Source organism: Falco rusticolus, unplaced genomic scaffold, assembly GCF_015220075.1.
Source record: "Falco rusticolus isolate bFalRus1 unplaced genomic scaffold, bFalRus1.pri scaffold_214_arrow_ctg1, whole genome shotgun sequence".
Taxonomy (NCBI): domain Eukaryota; kingdom Metazoa; phylum Chordata; class Aves; order Falconiformes; family Falconidae; genus Falco; species Falco rusticolus.
In genome coordinates this window covers 1-22,082 of record NW_023618210.1, presented here as the reverse complement: position 1 = coordinate 22,082, position 22,082 = coordinate 1, and the positions used below count along the sequence as shown (strand labels likewise).

General features: G+C 65.8%; 2 protein-coding genes across 3 annotated transcripts; both read left to right on the top strand.

The window, feature by feature from the left end:
* Window positions 1-229: 229 nt before the first annotated feature.
* Window positions 230-10,303, top strand: NTRK1 (neurotrophic receptor tyrosine kinase 1). Of its 2 annotated transcripts, XM_037374782.1 has the most exons (17): window positions 230-491; window positions 2,806-2,880; window positions 3,029-3,100; window positions 3,593-3,661; window positions 3,957-4,111; window positions 4,218-4,366; window positions 4,494-4,620; window positions 4,712-5,041; window positions 5,274-5,291; window positions 5,546-5,604; window positions 5,844-5,946; window positions 6,353-6,499; window positions 6,597-6,727; window positions 6,830-7,002; window positions 8,689-8,929; window positions 9,359-9,517; window positions 9,624-10,303. In XM_037374782.1, the coding sequence occupies exons 1-17, from the start codon at window positions 295-297 to the stop codon at window positions 9,807-9,809; spliced, it is 2,391 nt and encodes a 796-aa protein (XP_037230679.1). In that variant the 5' UTR covers window positions 230-294; the 3' UTR covers window positions 9,810-10,303. The 2 variants fall into 2 exon arrangements, with proteins under 2 accessions (XP_037230679.1, XP_037230681.1); XM_037374784.1 differs by lacking the exon at window positions 5,274-5,291.
* Window positions 10,304-15,260: 4,957 nt separating this feature from the next.
* On the top strand, window positions 15,261-21,217 carry LOC119142074 (platelet endothelial aggregation receptor 1-like). Its single transcript, XM_037374785.1, has 9 exons — window positions 15,261-15,352; window positions 16,992-17,084; window positions 17,170-17,265; window positions 18,061-18,161; window positions 18,241-18,333; window positions 19,707-19,953; window positions 20,040-20,154; window positions 20,247-20,383; window positions 20,998-21,217. Exons 2-9 carry the CDS (start codon window positions 16,993-16,995, stop codon window positions 21,212-21,214), a joined length of 1,098 nt encoding a protein of 365 aa, XP_037230682.1. The 5' UTR covers window positions 15,261-15,352; window position 16,992; the 3' UTR covers window positions 21,215-21,217.
* The last annotated feature ends 865 nt before the right edge of the window (window positions 21,218-22,082 follow it).

Sequence of the window (22,082 nt, the reverse complement as noted above, 5' to 3'; positions counted from 1 at the left end):
TGCTGTCACCCCCCGCTTTTGCCCCCGGCCCGGGCGGGGCTTCTCGGGTTCCGAGCGCCGGTGAGTCACGGGCGGGGGGGCTTCCCCGGCCCCTCCATCCCCGCCCGCGGCCGGGGGGGGTCTCCGGGGTCGGGGCGGTGCGGGGGCGGGGGGAGCCGACGGCCCCTCCCGGGGGCCGGTCCCTGCGATGCTTTTAAGCCCGGCCCGGCGCCGTGCTCGGGCTGCCGGGCAAGTGCGAGGGACAGCGGCGGCGGCGGCGGCGGGTCCAGCCCCGGTGCCCGTCCCGGTGCCGCGATGCCGCCGCTGCCCGCCCGGCTCTGCCTGGCCGCACTGCTGCTGCTGCTGCCGCTGCTGCCCCTGCCCGTCCCGGGGGCTGCCGGGCCCTGCCCCCCGCCCTGCCACTGCCCCCAGCCCCGTACCCTGCACTGCCGGGAGCCCGGCACCGTGGGCAGTCTGGCCCGGCTGCTGGGAGCCGGCGGCTTCACCGACCTGTGAGTGGGGCTGGGGGACACGGCAGGGGTGATGGAGCTCGGGGACCAGGGAGGGGAGCTAGGGGACCAGGTGATGGAGCTTGGGGACCAGGGCGATGGGGCTGGGAGACCAGGGAAGGGGGCTGGGGGACTGGGTAATGGAGCAGGGGGTGACGGAGCTAGGGGACCGGGCGGTGGGGCTGGGGGATGGGTTAATGGAGCTTGGGGACCAGGGAATGGGGCAGGGGGACCAGGTGATGGAATTTGGGGACCAGGGCGGTGTGGCTGGGGGACAGGGCAGGGGGTGATAGAACTCGGGGACCAGGGTGGTGGGGCTGGGGGACCAGGTGATGGAGCTTGGGGACCAAGGTGGTGCGGCTGGGGGACAGGGCAGGGGGTGATGGAGCTCAGGGACCAGGGCGGTGGGGCTGGGGGACTGGGAAGTGGGGCTGGGGGGCAGGGCGATGGGGCTGGGGGACCAGAGAGGGAGGCTGGGGGACAGGGTGATGGAGCAGGGGGTGATGGAGCTAGAGGACCAGGGTGGTGGGGCTGGGGGACCAGGTGATGGAGCAGGGGGTGATGGAGCTTGGGAACCAGGGAGAGGGGCTGGGGTACAGGGTGGTGGGGCTGGGGGTGATGAGGCAGGTGACGATGGGGCTGAGGGATGTGGTGATGGAGCTGGGGGACAGCGCGATGGGGCTGGGGATGATGGAGCTTGGGGAGTGGGCAGAGGAGCCAGTGGTGGCAGAGCTGAAGGTGATGGGGCTGGGCACGATGGAGCCATGGGCTGGAGGTGATGGAGCTTGGCGACAGGGGCGATGGGGCTGGGGATGGTGCTGGGGAGGGGGCGATGGGGCTGGTGCGATGGGGTGATGGGGCTGGGGAGGGGGCGATGGGGTTGGGGCTGGTGCCATGGGGTTGATGGGGCTGGGGACGGTGCGATGGAGCTGGGGATGATGGAGCTTGGGATGGGGCAATGGGGCTGGGCTGGGGCAGTGATGGAGCAGGGAGCGCTACGGGGCTGGGTCTGCCATGGGGCTGGGATGGCTGTGGGGAGCGGGGCTGCTTGGTGCGGGGTGTCAAGGGCTGCAAGGACGGGGGGAGCCCGGCTGCATCCCCCCTGGGAGCAAGTGAGGGGCTGGGAGCAGCTCTTCGCCCCCTCCTCAGCGATGCCAGCGGGAGCGATGGGCTGAGGGTGCAGTGGGGTCCCCAGTCAGGGAGCACCCATGCCGTGATGGGCAGGGCCAGGGTGCAGGGAGAGGTCCTCACCCTGGTGGCTGTCATCCTGCCCTGGGGCCTGTGTGTTGCGGTGTTGGGGGTGGGGGGGTGCCTGAATTTGCTGGTCTGGGGGCTCTCTGCTCTCGCTCATCCCCCTGCTCCAGGATGGGTGGTGGGGAGGGGAGGGCTGGAGCAGGGAGGGTGCTGGGTGCAGGGGGGTACAGGGTGCTGGGTGATACCAAGGTGCTCATGCTCCTGGGTCTTCCCCCTGCCGCAGCCCTGGCCGTGCCGCATTGCCGGGGGCTGGCTGTAGCGGGGGTCTCTGTGCCTCAGTTTCCCCTGCCCCCCCCCCCCCCCCCCCCCCCCCCCCCCCCCCCCCCGAGCTGGGGGACACTGCACTGCGGGGTGCTGCCGGCTCTTTGTTTGCTGGGTGGGGTGGGTGGTGGTGGGGATGGTGGTCCCCGAGAGACCCCCAGGCTCCCTTGTCCCTCCCATCCCCACAGCCTTGTCCATGGGGGTGGCCGTAGAGACCCTCCCCCGGGGGTCAGTGGGACCAAACCCCCTTTGGTGTGTGTCTGAATCCCCAATTAACCCCCCAATTAAGCCCCTGGGGTGGGGCAGGTGGGAAAACCCTGCACCCGCCTGCAAAGGGGCTTCCCTTCGCCTTGGGAAAAGGGGAGAGGGGGACAATTGGTGCCCCCCCCCCCCATCGCAGGACACCGTGGGGTGCGAGGAAAGGGGGGGACCCATGGGGGAGTGGGGCTGAGACCTGGCAAACTCGCTCTCTGGGTGAGACCACGGGCTCTGAGCGGTGGCTCAGCCTTGGCCCCACATGGTGTGTGCTGGCTGGAGGCTCAGCACCAGCAGGATTGGTGCCACCATCCCTGCCCCACCCCTTCCCAGCTCATCCCTGGGGAAACTGAGGCACAGCAGGGCAGCTCAGCCCAGTCCCAGTCCCTGCCCCCAACCCTGGGCTGGTGCAGGGTAGCACAGGCACAGCTTGGGGAGGGGGAGAGCCGTGCCCCCCCCACTCCCCTTGCCCCACACTTTGCCAGCAGCCCCTGGCATGGGGGCGTCCTGAGGCTGCTCCCCCGACCCCCCCTCATTTGCTTTCCAGCATCATTGAGAACCAGCAGATGCTGACGACCTTGACCCGGGCTGACACCAGGATGCTGCGGGACCTCAGGAACCTGTGAGTACCCTGGGGTGGGGTCCCCACCCAGGGAAATGGGAGGGGGGGATGGGGGATCCCCCCAGAGCTTGATCCCACTAGTGGGAGATGCTCCCAGTATGGGCATTCAGGGTCCCCAGTGTGGGTGCTCAGCCCTTCCCTCCTCCAGCACCATCTCCAGGTCAGGGCTGCAGCACATCTCTACTGACGCCTTCCTGGACACCCCCAGGCTGAGTCACGTGTGAGTAGCCCCCCCACCCCCACCCCTCAAATCGCTCCCCCACCCCGTTTGGGGCTCGGACCCCCATCCCCGCAGGCGCTCAGCCCTGGCGCAGGGTGGCTGGTCCCTGCGCCCAGGCAGGATCGATGATGTCCCATGGGCGCATCAGCCGGGCTGGGGGGGCCGCGTGGGGCTCTGTGCCTGAGCGGGAACCATCGATTGAGGGCAGGAGTGGGGGCAGCTGCCAGCCCCCCCGGGGAGCTCCGTGATGCCCTGCTGCGGGAGGGGACCCCGGGGAGCAGGCAGGGACCCAGTGATGGGGTGCGTGGGGCTCCCCCCTTGCAGGGAGGTGCCTAAAGGCTGGGGCCACCCTGGCAGAGGTGACTTTGCTTGGTCACGGTGGCCTTGGTGCTGCTCCATGCCCCGGCCAGACCCTCTGCAAGGGGGGGGATGTGGGATGTGGGATGGGGGTCTGTGGTGGGAAGGGGCAGCTGACTGGGTCTGTCCCAGCAGGAATCTCTCCTTCAACGCGCTGCACAGCCTTTCCTGGAAGACCTTCCAGCATCTGCCCCTGCAAGAACTGTGAGTACTGCAGCGGGGGAAGGTGGGTGCAGAGCATCCCCCGCCGGGGATGCACCCCTGGGGTGACAGGGAGGCAGGGCTGGGGCTGGGGCCGCAGTGACAACCACGGGCGTGGGGACAGGGACAGGGGTGGCATGCGTGGCACTGTGCCCGGGCTGGAGCACATCGGCAGTGCAGGATCCGTGCAGGCGGGGTCCCCCCATCCAGCCCCTGCTGACCCCAGGGGGGGATGTATAGGCTGGTGTGTGACCCGCAGCCCCTTTGAGCCCTTGTCCTCTTCCCTGCTTCCTCTCAGCATCCTGGTGGGAAATCCCTTCAACTGCTCCTGCAGCCTCCGCTGGCTCCAGCTCTGGCAGAACGGGAGCCGCGCCGAGCTGGGGAACCAGTTGCTGGGCTGCTGGGAGGGCAGCGTACTGGTCCCACTGGGCAGCCAGCCCCTCCACGCCTGCGGTACGTGGCAGGGGACCCTGCTGGCTTTGGGTGCTGGGTTTGTCCCCCCTCCCAAGCCGCTTGGCTGGGGACACGTGGCCCCCAGTCACCCCCTTCTCCTCGGCAGAGCCCCCGAGCGTCCGCATTGAACCCCCCGAGGTGATGCTACGCCAAGGGGACAGCGTCAACCTCACCTGTCGCATCACTGCCGAGCCACCGGCCACCGGGGCATGGGTGGTCCCCGAGGTGGGACACGAGCTGCCCGTCATCACCAAGGCAAGATCCAGGGACCTTCATCCCTGCTGCAGCATCCCCTTGCTGGTGGGGTGGGCATGGGGGGATGCAGGAGCTGGCACGGCGTGGGGGGGGCAGGTTGTTCACCCCATCCTGGCGCTGCCTGCAGGTCTCGGACTGGGAGATCGTCCTGGAGATCAGCAATGTCTCCTCCAGCTTCAACCACAAGGACCTGACGTGCCGAGCGGAGAACGCGGCAGGGCCGGCGGAGGACAGCGTGATGCTGAACATCACCTGTGAGCAGCCCGGGGGGGGCTGGAGGAGGATGCTGGGGGGCGGAGGGTCTGGCTTTTGGCCTGGGGACCCACCCAGCTCTGCCTCCCCCAGTCCCCCCCGTGATCCTGCTCCTCCACGAAGCCATCCCCCAGCACTTCTGGTGCATCCCCTTCTCGGTGGACGGCAACCCAGTCCCCAGCATCCAGTGGCTCTTCAACGGGACGGCGCTGAGCGAGGGGCCCTACATCCACACCCGCATCGTGGAGTACGAGCACAACTCCACCGTCCTCCACGGCTGCCTCCACCTCAACCGGCCCACCCACGTCAACAACGGCAACTACACCCTCCTGGTCCGCAACCCCCTGGGCTTCGCCGCCCGCAGCATCCAGGGGCGTTTCATGGAAAATCCCTTCAGCTTCAGCCCCGAGGAGCCCATCCCTGGTAGGTGCTGGGCAGGGGGGGGCTGCCGGGGAGCTCTCCCCCCCCCCCCCAGCTCAGTCTCCTCTGCATCTTTCTTGACGTTGGGGTGCAAAATGGGTTGTATCTGGCTCTGCCCGCTGGCTCCGAGCCGCCCCGCTGTGCCTCAGTTTCCCCCGGGGTGGGAAAGACAGGGCGCTCTCACCTGGGGAATAACGAGCGTTTCTCCTTTCTCTCTCCCTTTGGGCTGCGGCAGTGTCTCTGTCTCCGCTGGGTGAGTGATCGGGCACGCTGCTCCCCACGGGGGTCCCTGGCACAACCCCCTGCCCCAGCCCCCGCCCCTCCCAAACCATGCATCCCCCCATGCCAGAGCTGATCCTGGGGTACCCACACCCTGTGCTGAGGCTGCAGAGTCGTGGGGGGGGGGTGGGTGTCACCATCCTGGGCCTCCCATGCCTTGCTGGGACCACCCCAGGGGATGGGGACCCCCTGCCCCACACTCACCCTGTGCCCTCCTCCCTGCCCCAGGCACCAGGAACAGCTCGCTGGAGGGGCCCGTGGAGACGACGGATGAGCACACGTTCGGGGTGAGGGGATGCTCCGAGTTTGGGATGGGGGGACCAGGACACCCGTAAGAGGGTGGGACAAATCCTTAGGGGACAGGCAAACCAGAGCTGAGCGGGAAGGGGACATGCGGTGGGGATGAAGGACAGAGCCCCTGTGCCTCAGTTTCCCCTCCTGGGGCCTGTGGCCATCTCGCCCTGCCAAAGGCTGGGAGAGGGGAGCTGGTGGGACCTGACCTGGGCCCTGTCCCTGCTGTCACCAGGTCTCGGTGGCTGTGGCACTGGCCGTGTTCGCCTGCCTCTTCCTCTCCATCATGCTCATCGTGCTCAACAAGTGCGGGCGCCGGTCCAAGTTCGGCATTAACCGTGAGTCCTCCTCCCGCCCCCCCACCCCCCAACTCCCCCAGTGCCATGGGGGATTCAAGCCGTGGCACGGGGACACCCCGATTCCTGCATCCCTGGGGTGGCCGGAGCTGTGCTGGGTACCCGGCTTGGGAAGCATCTGTGGGGAGGGGGCCATGGCTGGGGACCATGGCTGGGGACCGTGGCTGGGGACCGCGGAGGGGTGCTGGTCCCCCCCCCCCCCCCCCGCACGGGCAGCAGCTGCTAATTCACTCCTGGAATGGATTCAGCCTCTAAATGGGTTTGATCGGGCTGCCTGGCCCCCGGGGGCCAGCCGGGGCGGGGGGATGCTCGGCAGAGCCTGGCACTGGCTGCACCAGCTGGGGGGGCCGCGGGACCCCCCCGATGGCCTTGTCCTTGTCCCCACAAGGCTCAGCGGTGCTGGCCCAAGAGGACGACCTGGCCATGTCCCTGCACTTCATGAACCTGGGCAGCAGCCCCCTCCCCTCAGCCGAGAGCAAGCTGGAGGGGCTGAAGAGCAACTTCATCGAGAACCCCCAGTATTTCTGCGACGCCTGTAAGGCTTGGGGGGTTCCACGGTACCCGAGCATCCTCCTACGCATTTCTCCCCCCCTTGGGGAGGGGGAGGCACTGATGGGTGGGGGTCCCCCCAGGCGTGCACCATGTGCAGCGGCGGGACATCGTGCTGAAGTGGGAGCTGGGCGAAGGTGCCTTCGGGAAGGTTTTCTTGGCCGAGTGCTACAACCTCCTCCCGGAGCAGGAGAAGACGTTGGTGGCTGTGAAGGTGAGGAAGAGGGGGGATGATGCTGGAGTTGGGGGGGGGGGGGAGAGTGTCCATGGTTTGGGGTGAGGGGGGGATGCTGGGGTTGACGCCGTGTGCCGGCAGGCGCTGAAGGAGGTGACGGAAAGCACCCGCTTCGATTTCCAACGTGAAGCCGAGCTGCTGACCGTGCTGCAGCACCAGCACATCGTCAAGTTTTACGGCGTCTGCACTGAGGGCGAACCCCTCATCATGGTCTTCGAGTACATGAAGCACGGCGACCTCAACCGCTTCCTCAGGTGGGCTTGGGGGGGGGGTGGTCCTGGCTGCCCGTCTTCCCCCCCCCCCATCTGCCTCTCCATCAGCACAGCCAGCCTGCTCCCTGCTAATGCAGCCCTCCTTGCAATATTGATTAGATTAGCTGTCTGAGAGGCTTAAATAGAGAGAGATTGGCCATCAGCTGGAATAAGCGGAGACTTTTCGATTGCCCCCCCAGGTATTGGGGGGGGCGTAGTGGGGGGGGGCCTGCTGCCAGAGGCATCGCTTTAGTGGCCGCGCGAGGAGCTCTGAGACGTGGCTTTTATGATTATTGTTATGGGAGTTGGCATTAATGGTTCTGCCGAGCAAAGCCCCCCCAGCTCGCGGCCGCGGCCGCCCCAGCACGGCTGTCAGCCACGTTTGGCATCAAGGGCAGCGCGGCTGGAGGCGGCCGCAGCCACACTGCCCCCCGGCACGCCTCGTGTGCCCCCCTCGCTTCGCATGCGCTTTCACACCCGCCCCGGCGCTGGCTCGCACCCCCGGCCACGCAGCCGTCCCCCACGCGATGGGCCAGGCGTGCCCGGCCTTCCCCGGCATGTGTGCACACGTGTGCATGCCTTTTCCCTGGGTGTGCACGCGTGTATCTCCACCTTTCCCTGGCACATGTGCGTACAAGCGCACACTTTGCCCCTGTGCATGCACACGTGCGTGCAAGCCCTGGGCACATATGTGTATGTGCTTCGCCTCTGCACACACGTGCATACTGGCATGATGCTTTTCCCTTGTGTGCATGCATGCATGCCAGGGAAGGATGCACATGTATGTGCATGTCCTTCCCATGCATATGCACACCCTTCCCTAGCATGTGTGCGCACAAGTGCACACCTTTTCCCTCTGCATGCACATGCCTTCCCCCTGTGCATGCATGCACATGTGCACACCCTTCTCTGACATGTGTGCACACATGTGTATGTCCTTTCCCTGTGTGCATGCACACATGTGCATGCCCTTCCCTGGCACGCATGCATGTTTGTGTGTACCCTTCCCCTGTGTGCACGCACAGACGTGCACCCCTTTCCCTTGTGTGTGCACACGTGCACATCCTTCCCTGCTACGTGTGCATGCCTGTGTGCACCCTTCCCTGGTATGTGTGCACGTGTGTGTGCACCCTTCCCTGGCATGCACGCACACAAGTGCATACCTTTCTCTTGTGCACGCACACGCATATGCACACCCTTCCTTTGCACGTGTGCACAGCTGCACATGCCTTTCCCCTGTGTGCATGCACAATCATATGCACGCCCTTCCTTGGCATACGTGCACACCTGTGCACACCCTTCCCCTGGGTGCACGCACACACATGTGCACACCCTTCCTTGGCACATGTGCACACCTTTCCCCTGCATGCATGCACAATCATATGCACGCCCTTCCTTGGCATGTGTGCACAGCTGCGCACACCCTTCCCCTGTGTGCATGCACACACATGTGCACACCCTTCCTTGGCACCTGTGCACACCCTTCCCCTGTGTGCACGCACACACATGTGCGCTTCCTTCACTGCTGTGCCTGCCCGTGTGCGCGCACGCTTCCCTAGCATGCATGCACACATGCACATCCTTCCTGGCATTTGCACACCCACTCCAGCAATACGTATACCTGCGCATACACACATGCCACACACGTGTTCCCCCCCCCAACTCTGGCATGTCCCCCTGCCCCGGCAGGTCCCACGGTCCCGACGCCAAGATCCTGGACCAGGGGCAGGGGCAGCCCTGCGGGCAGCTGACGCTGAGCCACATGCTGCAGATCGCCACGCAGATCGCCTCAGGCATGGTCTACCTCGCCTCCCTCCACTTCGTCCACCGGGACCTGGCCACCCGCAACTGCCTGGTGGGCCACGACCTGGTGGTGAAGATCGGCGATTTTGGCATGTCCCGGGATATCTACAGCACCGACTATTACCGGGTGAGCGGGCGGTGGGCTGCCCCCCCCCTCTCCTCCCCTCCCCCCCCCCCCCCCCCCCCCCCAGCTCTGTCGAGGGGGGTCACGCTCAATTTTCCCTCTTAGCTGCTGCTTCCCAACCCGTCTCCATCCATAATTAATCAGACTGATAGGATGGTTTGGGTGGGAAGGGAGCTGTAGAGACCACCCACTCCCACCCCCTGCAATAAGTGGGGACATGGTCCACCAGACCAGGTTGCTCAGAGCCCCTCCAACTTGACCTTGAAAGCGATGGAGCCCCCCCCCCGCCTCTCCAAGCAACCCATGCCAGGGTCTCACCACAACAAATTCCCTCCTTACACCTAGTAGGAGATGTGCTTCATGACTAGGGCTAGGGCTGGAGGGGGCAAATGCGGGGGGTCTCTGCCCCACTGACAGCCCCGCTGGGGGTAGGTGGGGGGCAGGACCATGCTGCCCATCCGCTGGATGCCCCCCGAGAGCATCCTCTACCGTAAATTCACCACCGAGAGCGATATCTGGAGCTTTGGCGTGGTGCTCTGGGAGATCTTCACCTATGGGAAGCAACCTTGGTACCAGCTCTCCAACACCGAGGTGAGCGAGGAGGGAGGATGAGGATGGCGACAGACCCCTGGTGGGGGCGGGGGGGTGGGTACCTGGGGGGAGGTGGTTACGCCATCTCCATCCCCCGTTCCCACAGGCCATCGAGTGCATCACGCAGGGGAGGGAGCTGGAGCGTCCTCGCACGTGTCCCTCCGAGGTGTATGCCATCATGCAGAGCTGCTGGCAGCGGGAGCCCCAGCAGCGCCGGCCCATCAAGGAGATCCACAGCCGCCTGCAGGCCCTCGTCAAGACCCCCCCCATCTACCTGGACATCCTGGGCTGAGCGGGGACCCCCCCATCCACCCTCCGCTCCCCGCTGCCCACCCCTGCCCTCCTCGCTGCCCACCCCACGGAGCCCCGCCGGACTGATGCCCCACTGCGGGGAGAGGGCTGAAACTTTATTTATAGTGGGAAACGTCAACCCACCCCCACGGGGGGCTGTAGGGCTGGGCTGGGGGCCCCCCGAGGCTGTGCCCCCCCAGGGTTGCGGCCTTGCCATCCAGCTCCTTGGCATTTCCCTGGCGTGCCGGGATGGAGGCGCTTGGCTGATGTGGGTTGGCTCTGGGGGGGCAGAGCCAAGAGCCCCCCCCAGCAGCGGGTCCATGCCAGGGAGGGAGCCAGGTGGGCTCAGGGCTCCCAGGGGAGTTGGGGGCACCCTGTGGCTTGGCTGCTCCTTTGTCCCCTGTCCTGGTCCCTGGCTGGTGGGGACCCCCTGTGCTCACCCGCTCTGCTGCAAAACCAGTCAATAATAAACCGTCCACCTCCGCCGCGCTGGGACGCGCCTGCTCCGGGGTGTCTGCTGGGCATGGGGCGGGATAGAGGGTTCTGGGGAGAAAGAGGGGTGTTCTGGAGCAGGGGCGCTCCAGCTGGGGAAGAGGAGATGGAGGAGGTGTGTTGCTCCAGGGATCCCAGGGTGCAGGGATGGAGGGATGATGCATGGCTGGGACACAGGGGTGATATGTGCCCGGGATGCAGGGATGGCGCGTGCCCAGGGTGCAGGGATGATGCATGCCAAGGATGCAGGGATGATGTGTGCTCAGGATCCCGGGATGCAGGGATGATGCATGCCCGGGATGCAGGGGTGATGTGTGCCCAGGATGCGGGGTGATGTGTGCCCAGGATCTCAGGATGCAGGGGTGATACCTGCCCGGGATGCAGGGATGGTGCATGCCCAGGATTCAGGGGTGATGTGTGCCCAGGATCTCAGGATGCAGGGGTGATACCTGCCCGGGATGCAGGGATGGTGCATGCCCAGGATTCAGGGGTGATGTGTGCCCAGGATCTCAGGATGCAGGGATGGTGCATGCCCAGGATGCAGAACCCATGTCCCCACCCCCAACCCAGAGGGATTGTTTTGGCTGTGCCATGGGGACCACCTCGAGCATCCCTCCAGGGATGCTCCCACCACACCCTGGCCCAGGTGCCTCGTCCCCTTGCCAAGGAGTCCGGGAAGGGGGGGGTGGGATTTTGCAGTAGAAATCCAGCCCCCATGAAAGGGGCAAAGCCCCCCCCCTTCCCTGTGCCCTTGATCAGAGCCAGGGGGTTATCGCATGCCCTGTAGCATCCACTCCATCATCCTTCCCTGGGCTCTCTGGCTGCCTTGGTAATGGTTGAGACCTGGAGCTGACCGTAATGGAGCTGAATTGATTTCATCTGGCTAATTAGGCAGCGCAGGCAGGGCCCTGGCAGCTCCTTTGTTACCCACCGCAACCCGAGATAAGCAGGAGGAAAACGGGGTCACAGGGGAAACTGAGGCACTGCGCAAGGCAAGAGCAGCCGGGGTCCACGGTGGGCGCTGAGGGGCTCAGGACTGATGTGGCACATGTGCTGGGTGGCCAGGGCTGGATGTGCCACAAGAGCTGGAGGAAACTGGAGCCGTCCCAGCGCCCCACGGCTCCCAGCCTGTAATCCATCCCCGCATCCAGCCCAGGGCTCCGGTTCATCCAGCTGGCTCCAAAGCTTTGCCGAGGGTCCAGCTGTGGGATGTGGGGAGCTGGTGTGGGCAGGATCTGGCCCTGCTCCAGCGCAGCTGGCAGTGCCCCCCAGCTGCCTCCTTGGGGTCCCTCTAATCGCTGCCCGTGCTGATTTATGGCCTTTTTCCCTCTTATTTAATTTGAGGAAGGAACAAGATTACAACCTTGAGCTTTTCCAGCCCTGCACCACAGATTGCCGCAGACAACGCCCCCAAAAGGGACCGTGCACCATGATGACACCCCCCGCCCCCTCCCCAAGCAGGGTGGGCTTCCCCGCAGCTGTGCCTCAGTTTCCCCCATGGGGGTGGCAGTGCCTCAGTTTCCCCCTCAGGGTGGTCAGGGAAGGGTTAAGCCCCCCCCAAGCCCTTTTCCCTGAAGGGTTCAGCTCTGATTGATTTTTATCCCCCCCCCTCCGTACCATCCTGCCGCAGTTTCTCCATTTCACCCGCTCCGGGGGGAACGGTAATGGACTCTGGCAATGAGGTAATTAACGGCTCCACTCCCGGCAATGCTGCCCACCCCAGTGGCACCGCGGCCTGGCCCCGCTAACGAGGGTTAATGAGGGCTGGGGGGTCTTGGGCCCGATCCTGCATCTTGCAACTAACGCAGCTGCCAAGAGCCACTGGTGGTCCATGGCCGCATCCCACACGGGGGGGTCCCACCCCAGCATCCCTGATGCTGCCAGTTTGGACCCCAATGGGGCTAGATCTGCTCCCTGGGGGGGTCCTGTGCCCCCCAGAACCCCCTAAGGGGACCAGCTGTGTGTTTTGGGGTTCCCCCCCTTCCAGGGATGGATGGTTTGGGGGGACAGTGGGGCTGGGGATGCAGGTGCATCCCAGCACTACGGGTCGTGGGAGGGACTGAGTGCTGGGCGCAGCCCCCCCAACACCTGGCTGCTCCTAAGTGCATTTGGGGGTCCCCATCCCCTCCGGCACTACTGGGGGTCTTGGCAGGGGGGGCTACAAAGGCATCTCGGCGCTGAGGCGCAGCTAAAGTGCCCCTCAAGTGTCCCCGAGCAATATTTCCCCGACACCCTGGGGACCCTTTAAAGAGCATCGGGGTGGGGGGGTCACATCCTACACCAGGTCCCCAGCCCAAGACCCCTCAGCGCCTGTAGCAGCGCCCCCCCCCCAGCCACGCTGCCCATCCCTGCTCCGGGAAGCGGCGTTTGGGGGTGGCCACAGCAGACCCCCAGCTGTGGGTGGGCTTGATCCTAATGGAGCCCCGGGGTGGGCGGGGTGGGGGGGCAGCTGAGCCACCCTGGGACGTGAAAATCGTTATGAGTGATTAGAGCTATTAGTGTAACGAGGAGAGGCAATTAACGGCGCCTTGACATCAGTTAGGGCCAGCTAATGTACGTGTGCTCGCTGGGCAGGGGGTGGGGGGGGCACACGTGGTGCTGAGCTGCCCGACCAGGGGTCCTGGGATGGGGGGACACGATCCCAGGGTATAGGTGGGATATAAGGCCAGGATCCTGGGATCTAGGGGTGATATAGGGCCAGGATCCCAGGATTTAGGGGTGATATACGGCCAGGATCCTGGGATCTAGGGGTGATATATGGCCAGGATCCTGGGATCTAGGGGTGATGGATGGTTGAGTATCCCAGGGTATAGGGGCGACGCAAGGCCAGGGATCCCAGGACAGGGGGGTGATGTATGGTCAGGGATCCCAGGGTGTTGGGATGCAGGGGAAACACATGGCCAAGGATCCTGCAGTGGAGGGATGGGTTGTCTGGGGTGACACGTGCCTGCGATCCTGGGATGCAGCGACGATGTGTGCCTGGGATCCCGGGATGCAGGGATGATGTGTGCCTGGGATCCCCGGATGCAGGGATCATGTGTGCCTGGGATGCAGGGATGCAGGGATGATGTGTGCCCAGGATCCCGGGATGCAGGGATGATGTGTGTCCGGGACGCAGGGATGATGTGTGCCTGGGATCCTGGGATGAAGGGATGATGTGTGCCCAGGATCCCGGGATGCAGGGATGATGTGTGCCTGGGATGCAGGGATGATGTGTGCCTGGGATCCCGGGATGCAGGGATGATGTGTGCCTGGGATGCAGGGATGATGTGTGCCCGGGATCCCGGGATGCAGGGATGATGTGTGCCTGGGATGCAGGGATGATGTGTGCCCAGGATCCCGGGACGCAGGGATGATGTGTGCCTGGGATGCAGGGATGAAGGGATGATGTATGCCCGGGATCCCGGGATGCAGGGATGATGTGTGCCCGGGATGCAGGGATGTGTGCCCAGGATCCCGGGATGCGCAGATGATATGTGCCCGGGATGTTGGAATGAGGGAATGATCTGTACCTGGGATGCAGGGACAATGTGTGTCCGGGATCCCAGGTTGCAAGGATGATGTGTGCCCAGGATCCCGGGATGTGCAGATGATGTGTGCCTGGGATCCTGGGATGATATCTGCCTGGGATGTCAAGATGTGAGGAGAACATATACCCAGGATTTTGGGATGAGGGAATGATGTATGTCCAGGATGCAGGGACAATGTCTGCCAGGATCCTGGGATGATGTGTGTCCAGGATACAGGGATTCTGGGTGACATGTGCCTGGGATGCAGGGATCCTGGGTGACGTGTGCCCGGGATGCCAGGATGATGTCCCCGAGATGCAGGGATCCTGGGTGACATGTGCCCGGGATGCCAGGATGATGTCCCTGGGATGCAGGGATCCTGGGTGATGTGTGCCCAGGATGCCAGGACGATGTCCCCGGGATGCAGGGATCCTGGGTGATGTGTGCCCAGGATGCCAGGATGATGTCCCTGGGATGCAGGGATCCTGGGTGACGTGTGCCCGGGATGCCAGGATGATGTCCCTGGGATGCAGGGATCCTGGGTGACGTGTGCCCAGGATGCCAGGATGATGTCCCTGGGATGCAGGGCACCAGCCCCATGCTGTTAAGCTGAAGGAACCGCGTCCCCGCTGCCCCTTGGCACGAGCGCAGCAGCCCCTTGGCTGGGGGTCCCGGCCACTTGCCCCTGCCCAGTGGGACACCTCAGCTCCAGACCTGCACCCATGGGTGCCAGTGCTGGGTGGGGACCTCCAGGGAGAAGAAGCTGGGGGTAGGTGCAGAGCTCCCCACCTTCGGCGGTGCGGTGTGGTGCCGGTGCCATGCGGTGCCATGCAGTGCTGTGCGGTGCCATGCGGTGCCATGTGGTGCCGTGCGGTGCCGTGTGGTGCCATGCGGTGCTGTGCAGTGCCATGCAGTGCTGTGCGGTGCCGTGCGGTGCCATGCAGTGCTGTGCGGTGCCATGCAGTGCCGTGCGGTGCCGTGCGGTGCCGTGTGGTGCCATGCGGTGCTGTGCAGTGCCGTGCAGTGCTGTGCGGTGCCGTGCGGTGCCGTGCGGTGCCATGCGGTGCCATGCGGTGCCGTGCAGTGCCACGCTCTCCAACTGCTCCGGTGCAGAGTCCTGCAGCCACCGGCCATGGGGCAGGCAGGGCTGGCCCCACTGCCCAGGGGGTCGCGGGTCCCCAGAGAGCCCTCAGGGGACAGGGACACCCTCCAGCACCGTGACCTGGCCAGGGGGACCACGGTGGGGTGTCCCCACAGACCCCCTCCTCACCCTGCACCATGTGGGAGCAGCGTGGCGATGCCGCCGTTCCAAAACCCGCTGGTTTGTGGCCAGAAAAGCAAAAAAAAAAAAAAAAAAAAGAAAAAAAGAAAAGAAGTTAATATTTTTTTTTTTTTTCCCTTTTCCGTAGTCGTCTCCGCGTCCAAACTTCCTGAGCGCGGCTCCGGCCCTCCCTCCGCTTCCGACGGCCGAGCCCACCGGCCAGCCAGCCCCGCGTGGGGGGCTCCCGCACCCCGACCCTGCGCCGCCGAGGCCCCCGGCCAGGTCAGTGCCACTGTCCCCAGCCTGGGGCACCCCGAGCGGTGGCGGTGCCTTTGGGGGGGTTGCCAGAGGGGACAGTCCCCAGTGCCATAGCAGGGAGCATGGGGACATCACACGTTCCCACAGCCAAGGCGAGGGGATGGGGGGGACACAGCAGATGGGGTGGGGGATGGTGCCGTGACACCTTGTGGTGACCCATTGCTGACCCTGACCTTGACCTTTGCCTCCCACCCCCCACCCCCACCCCACCCCTGTTCCTGGGGGTGCGCAGCCCCCCAAGGAAACGCGTCAGCCCTCGGGTTGTGCTGGAGGAAGTTCCAGGGCAGAGATAGTGGCTCTGGGGGGGGGCCCAGCACCGTGTCCCCCCCCCGGGGTGGGGCAGGGCTGGTCCCTGGTGCCACCCCTGCTTGGTGGTGTTGAGTCATAGCACCCCATCACTGGTGGGGGATGCTGCCCGCCCTGCCTGGGGGGTGCTTGGGGGCACCCATGGGTGGGGAGCACCAGCTCTTGGGGGGTCTCTTGCAGTGGTGACCTGGGCGGGGGGGGGGGGGGGCTCTTCCCCGCAGCTGCCCCCCCCAGCGATGAGCAGATGGGGCCCCCCCGGCATGTTTTGATGTCTCCTCCGTTTTCCTGCCAGCATCTCCCAGGAATTGTCCACAGGAGCACTGGGACCCCCTGGCCCCCCACATTGCCGGAGTAGGGGATGGGGCCATGGGAAGGGGTGGGGAGGGGTCCCCCCTGGCTCTCCCCCCCCCCGTAGGGTTTAGGGGAGGGAATTCCGCCTGCTGATGAGCAATTAATTCCTCACTGCCGAAGGGAAATGGGGGAAACTCCCACTAAACATTTTTTCCACCCAAACCCAGCGGCTCTGGGATAAGAGGGGTCCCTCCTTTCCTTCCCCCACCCCCTGTTTGGTCCCAAACCACAACCCGAGCCATGGCAAAGAGAGGGATGGACCTGGGGGGCGGGTGGGCAGCACCTTTGGGGTGTCCCATGGCCGGAGCAGCATGGAAAGGGCCGTAAATCCAGCTGTGCCGACCAGGAACCTCTGTTTCCTCCTGCCTCACGCGTCCCGGTAAACACGGCACCACAGGCTTGGGGGGCTCGTTGTTGCCCCATTCCCGGCCCCCAGGCTGGCAGTGATCCCAGAGCCGCCCTGGCAAAGCCGGACCCTCTCTGGGTTGAGCAAGAAGCCGACGGATCTGGGAAACGCAACTGGGAATAAACACGAAACGGGTTGAAATGGGGCCATGGGGCATCACGCCAGAGCTGGAGCCGCTGTGCCGAACTCCGCCCCGGCACCCCGCGTCCCCCCCCCTCCGGCAGCATCCCACCCCGGGGTGGGATGCGGTGGGAAAAGTCATGGTGATGCCAGGATGTGGCCGTGGGGTTGTTCGGGATGCTGGGATGAGGCTATGTGGGGCCACCCAGGCTGGGGAGCGGCTGTGCCTCAGTTTCCCCTCGGCACGGGGCAGTGCTGGGGCGGGGGGGCAGCGGGGCCGGGGTGGGGGCTGTTCCTATGGATGGAGGAATGCGAAGGCAGCTCCGGGGGGAGCTGGATCCTGCGCCGGAGCTGGGGGCGGTGGGTGGGGAGCGGGAATGAGGCGAGGCAGAGGGCGAAGCCATCATCTTCCCCGCGCAGGATGGTGCTGCGGGCCACGGTGCTGGCGGTGCAGGTCTGGCTCCTGGCCGCCCTCCGCCCCAGTGACCCCAACGTCTGCAGCTACTGGGAGAGGTAGGACTGGGGGGATTGGGGAGGGGGTGCTGGGGCCCCCCCCTGGCCAGGACCTACCGTCACCTCGTGCCCTCTCCTGCGGCAGCTTCACGGCGGCGGTGAAGGAGTCCTACACCAAACCCCACGTTGTGCCCCCCACCCAGCCCTGCCCGGGGTCCCCCCTGCCCTGCCTGCAGCAGAGGTGGGGAGCCCTGAGGGGCTGGGGGGACACCCATGGCGATGGGGGGTGTCTCACTGGGGGGTGACCCTATGGCTGTGGGGGGGCTGGAAGGGGGGTGTCCCACTGGGGTGTCCCCATGGCTATGGGGGGGATGTCCCGCTGTGGGGTGACCCTATGGCTATGGGGGGGCTGGAAGGGGGGTGTCCCACTGGGGTGTCCCCATGGCTATGGGGGGATGTCCCGCTGTGGAGTGACCCTATGGCTATGGGGTGCTGGAAGGGGGGATGTCCCCATGGCTATGGGGGGATGTCCCGCTGTGGGGTGACCCTATGGCTATGGGGGGCTGGAATGGGGGTGTCCCGCTGTGGAGTGACCCTATGGCTATGGGGGGGCTGGAAGGGGGGTGTCCCCATGGCTATGGGGGGATGTCCCGCTGTGGGGTGACCCTATGGCTATGGGGGGGCTGGAAGGGGGGTGTCCCCATGGCTATGGGGGGATGTCCCGCTGTGGGGTGACCCTATGGCTGTGGGGGGGCTGGAAGGGGGGTGTCCCCATGGCTATGGGGGGGTGTCCCACTGTGGGGTGACCCTATGGCTATGGGGGGGCTGGAAGGGGGGTGTCCCCATGGCTATGGGGGGGTGTCCCACTGTGGGGTGACCCTATGGCTATGGGGGGGCTGGAGGGGGTTGTCCCGCTTTGAGGTGTCCCCTTGGCCATGGGTGGGCTGGCGTGGGGCTGTCCCGCTGTGGGGTGTCCCCACGGCCCTGGGGGGCTGGCGTGGTGCTGTGCCCCCCATGACGGCGCCGGGGGGTGCAGGATCGCGTACCGCACCGAGTACCGCCAGGCCATCCGCACCGAGTACCGCCGGCGCTACCAGTGCTGCCTGGGCTACTACGAGAGCCGCGACGCCTGCGTCCGTGAGTGGAGCGAGTGGGGCGAGTGGGGGGTCCCGGGGGCCCGATCCTGGCTCAGCACCCCCCGCCCGTGTCCTCCCAGCGCGCTGCACCCAGGAGTGCATCCACGGCCGGTGCGTAGCCCCCGACCTCTGCCAGTGCGAGCCAGGCTGGCGCGGCTCCGACTGCTCCAGCGGTGAGGAATGGGGGCCGGGGGGCTGGGGGGGGGGCGGGGGGACCCCCAGCTGGGGGGCAGGGAGGGGCAGCGTGTCTGCTGGGAGGGCTGGGCAGCCTGCGGTGGGGCCTGCTGGTGGGTCATCGGCGCTGGGATTGGGATCAGGGGGATGGGGTATGGATGGGGACAGGGAATGGTACTGGGATGGGACTGGGATGTGGATGGGACTGGGATGGGGATTGAGAATAGAATGGGGACAGGGAGTGGGATGGGAATGGGAGTGGGATGGGGATGGAATGTGGGTGAGACTGGGATGGGATACGTGTGGGATGGAGATGGGGATGGGATGGGGGTGGAGAATCAGATGGAGATGGGATTGGGATGGGATGGAATATGGATGGGACTGGGACAGGGATTGAGGATAGAATGGGGACAGGGAATGGGATGGGGATGGGAGTGGGATGGGGATGAAATGTGGATGAGACTGGGATGGGATGGGATACATGTGGGATGGAGATGGGGATGGGATGGGGGTGGAGAACTGGATGGGAAGGGATTGGGATGGGGATGGGATATGGATGGGACTGGGATGGCAATGGAGAATAGAATAGGGGCAGGGAATGGGATGGGGATGGGACTGGGATGGGATACGTATGGGATGGAGGTGGGGCTGGGATGGGGGTGGAGAATCAGATGGAGATGGGATTGGGATGGGGATGGGATATAGATGGGACTGGGATGGGGACTGAGAACAGAATGGGGACAGGGAGTGGGATGGGGATGGGATATGTGTGGGATGGAGATGGAGAGTTGGATGGAGATGGGATTGGGATGGGATGGGATATAGATGGGACTGGGATGGCAATGGAGAATAGAATAGGGGCAGGGAATGGGATGGGGGATGGGAATGGGATGGGGACAAGGAATGGGATGGAGATGGGATTGGGATGTGGGTCAGATATGGATGGGACTGGGAAAGGGGTTGAGAGTATAATGGGGACAGGGAATGAGATGGAGAATGGGCTGGGGACAGAGAATGGGCTGGGGATGGGATTGGGATGGGATGTGCATGGGGTGGAGATGGGAATGGGAATGACTGGGAGGGATTGGGATGGGGAGAGATTAGGATGGGACAGGTATGAGATGGGGATGGAAATGAGGATGGGATGGGAATGGGTCAGGATAGGGGTGGAGATCTGGATGGACATAAGATAGGGATGCAGGTAGGATGTGGATAGGATGGGGAGGAGATGGCGCTGGTATGGGCTGGACGGGGCTGGACTGGGCTGGGGACAAGGTGGGAATGGAGAAAGGATGAGGATGGGCTGGGGCTGGGATCAGGATGAAGACGGGCTGGGGCTGGATGGATGGGGCTGGTGGTCTCCCCCGTGCAGAGTGTGACCAGCAGTCATGGGGGCCGGGCTGCGGGCATCGCTGCGACTGCCACCACGGGGCCCCCTGCGACCCCCTGACGGGGGTCTGCTCCTGCCCCCCTGGCTTCGCCGACCCTCTGTGCCACCAGCCGTGTCCCCCCGGCACCTACGGCCAGGGCTGCCGCCTGCCCTGCCCCTGCCACCACCAAGCCCCCTGTAACACCTCCACCGGCGCCTGCCTCTGCCCCCCGGGGCTGGCCGGCCCCCTGTGAGTAGGGGCTCCTCACCCTGTGCCCCCCCCCCCCCAGCACCCCCCAGCTGGGGGTCCCGCTCACCCCTTGCCCCCTGCTGCAGCTGTGAGGTGCCCTGCCCCGAAGGGACACCCTGTGACACCCCCTGCCCCTGCCAGAACGGGGGCATCTGCCACCCCCACAGCACCGGTGCCTGCGTCTGCCCCCATGGATGGATGGTAGGTTGGCTGCGACCCCCCCCCCTCCCCCCGGGCCCCCAAACGCGGTGCCTGCCTCAGTTTCCCCTGCTGAGCCCGGTGCACCTTTGCAGGGGGAGATCTGCTCCGTGCCGTGCCCCCCTGGGCGCTTCGGCCCCGGCTGCCAGGGCGAGTGTCGCTGCCATAACGGGGGCCACTGCGACCCCCGGGGGGGGCACTGCCAGTGTGCCCCCGGCTTCACCGGAGAGCAGTGAGAGAGGGCCAGGGGGCTGGGGGGGATTGGAGGGGCTGGGGGCCAGGGGGCTGGAGGGGGCTTGGGGGCACAGGGGGTGGGGGGTGCCGGGGGATGTGGGCTGGGTGTCACAGGGGGCTGCGGGGGGAGAGGGGTGGGGGTACGGTGCGATGGGGGGATTGGGGGCAGAGGGATGGGGGTGAATGGATGCACAGGGGGCTGAGGGGACAGGGGGCCGTGGGGCACATGGAGCTGGGGGGGCAGAGGGATGGGGGTACGATGGGATGGGGGATTGGGGGCACGGGGGGCTTGGGGGGCAGGCAGATGGGGGATAGGGGGGTTTGGTGGCACAGGGGACTGAGGGCTGGGGGTCAGGGGGCTGTGACACGTGGGGACAGGGCACTTGGGGCAAAGGGCAGATGGAGACCGGGGCACACGGGGACGAGGCACGTGGGGTCGGGGCCACTGAGCCCCCCCCTCCCGCTGGCACCAGGGCCCTGCAGGCAGGACCACCCCCGCTCCCCCCGCCTGGCATGCCATGAGCTGCACGGCCTCAGCCAGGGGCAGCAGTGGGGGCAGGGGGGGTGTCCGGGAGCCACCTCAGCTCCTGGGGGGCGGCTGTGTCCCCGCAGGTGCCGGGAGCGGTGCCCGGTGGGGCGCTACGGGCAGGACTGCCAGGAGAGCTGCGACTGTGCCAACGGGGGGCATTGCTTCCACGTGGACGGGGGCTGCCTGTGCCAGCCCGGCTTCCAGGGCAGCCGCTGCCAGGAGCGCCGCTGCCTGCCCGGCCTCTACGGCCTCCACTGCCAGAACCGCTGCCTCTGCCACCCACAGCACAGCCAGAGGTAGGGACACCCCCCCACCCCCCCCCCCGGCACCCCCAGCATCCTCGCCTGCCCACCTCGCCTGCACCCAGCATCCTCACCCCCAGCATCCTCGCACTCCTCCAGCATCCTCGCACTCCTCCAGCATCCTCACCCCCCCCCAGCATCCTCACCCCCACCAGCATCCTCACCCCCACCAGCATCCTCACCCCTCAGCATCCCCCCAACATTCTCACACCCCTAGCATCCTCACCCTCCCAGCATCCTAGCATCCCCCCAGCATCCTCACACCACCCCTTCCCCAGCATCCTCACACCCCCAGCATCCTCATGCCCACCACATCCTCGCATCCCCCCAGCATCCTCACACCTCCAACGTCCTCATGCCCCCCAGCGTCCATCCCCCCAGCATCCTCACCACCCCCCCCCCCCAGCATCCTTGCATCCCCGCAGCATCCTCCTCCCCCAGAAACCTCACACCTCCAGCATCCTCACCCCCCCCAGCATTCCCCCAGCTTCCTCACACCCCCGGCGTCCTAGTGCCCCCCCAGCATCCTCACACCCCCAGCATCTTTGTGCCCCCCTCAGCATCCTCACACCCCCCAAGCATCCTCACTTGTCCCCCAAAATCCTCACCACCCCTCCAGTACCCTCACACCCCCAGCATCCTTGCTTGTCCCCCAGATTTCTCGCCCACCCAGCATCCGTGCCCCCCAGCATCCTCACACCCCCAGGATCCTCACCTGTTCCCCAAAATACTCACACCCCCCCCAGCATCCCCATGTCCCCCCCGGCCTCCTCGCCTGTCCCCCAACATCCTCGCCTACCCACCAACATCCTTGTCCCCCCTCAGCCTCCTCACCAAGCAAGCTGGCCAGGTGGCTAGGAAGACCC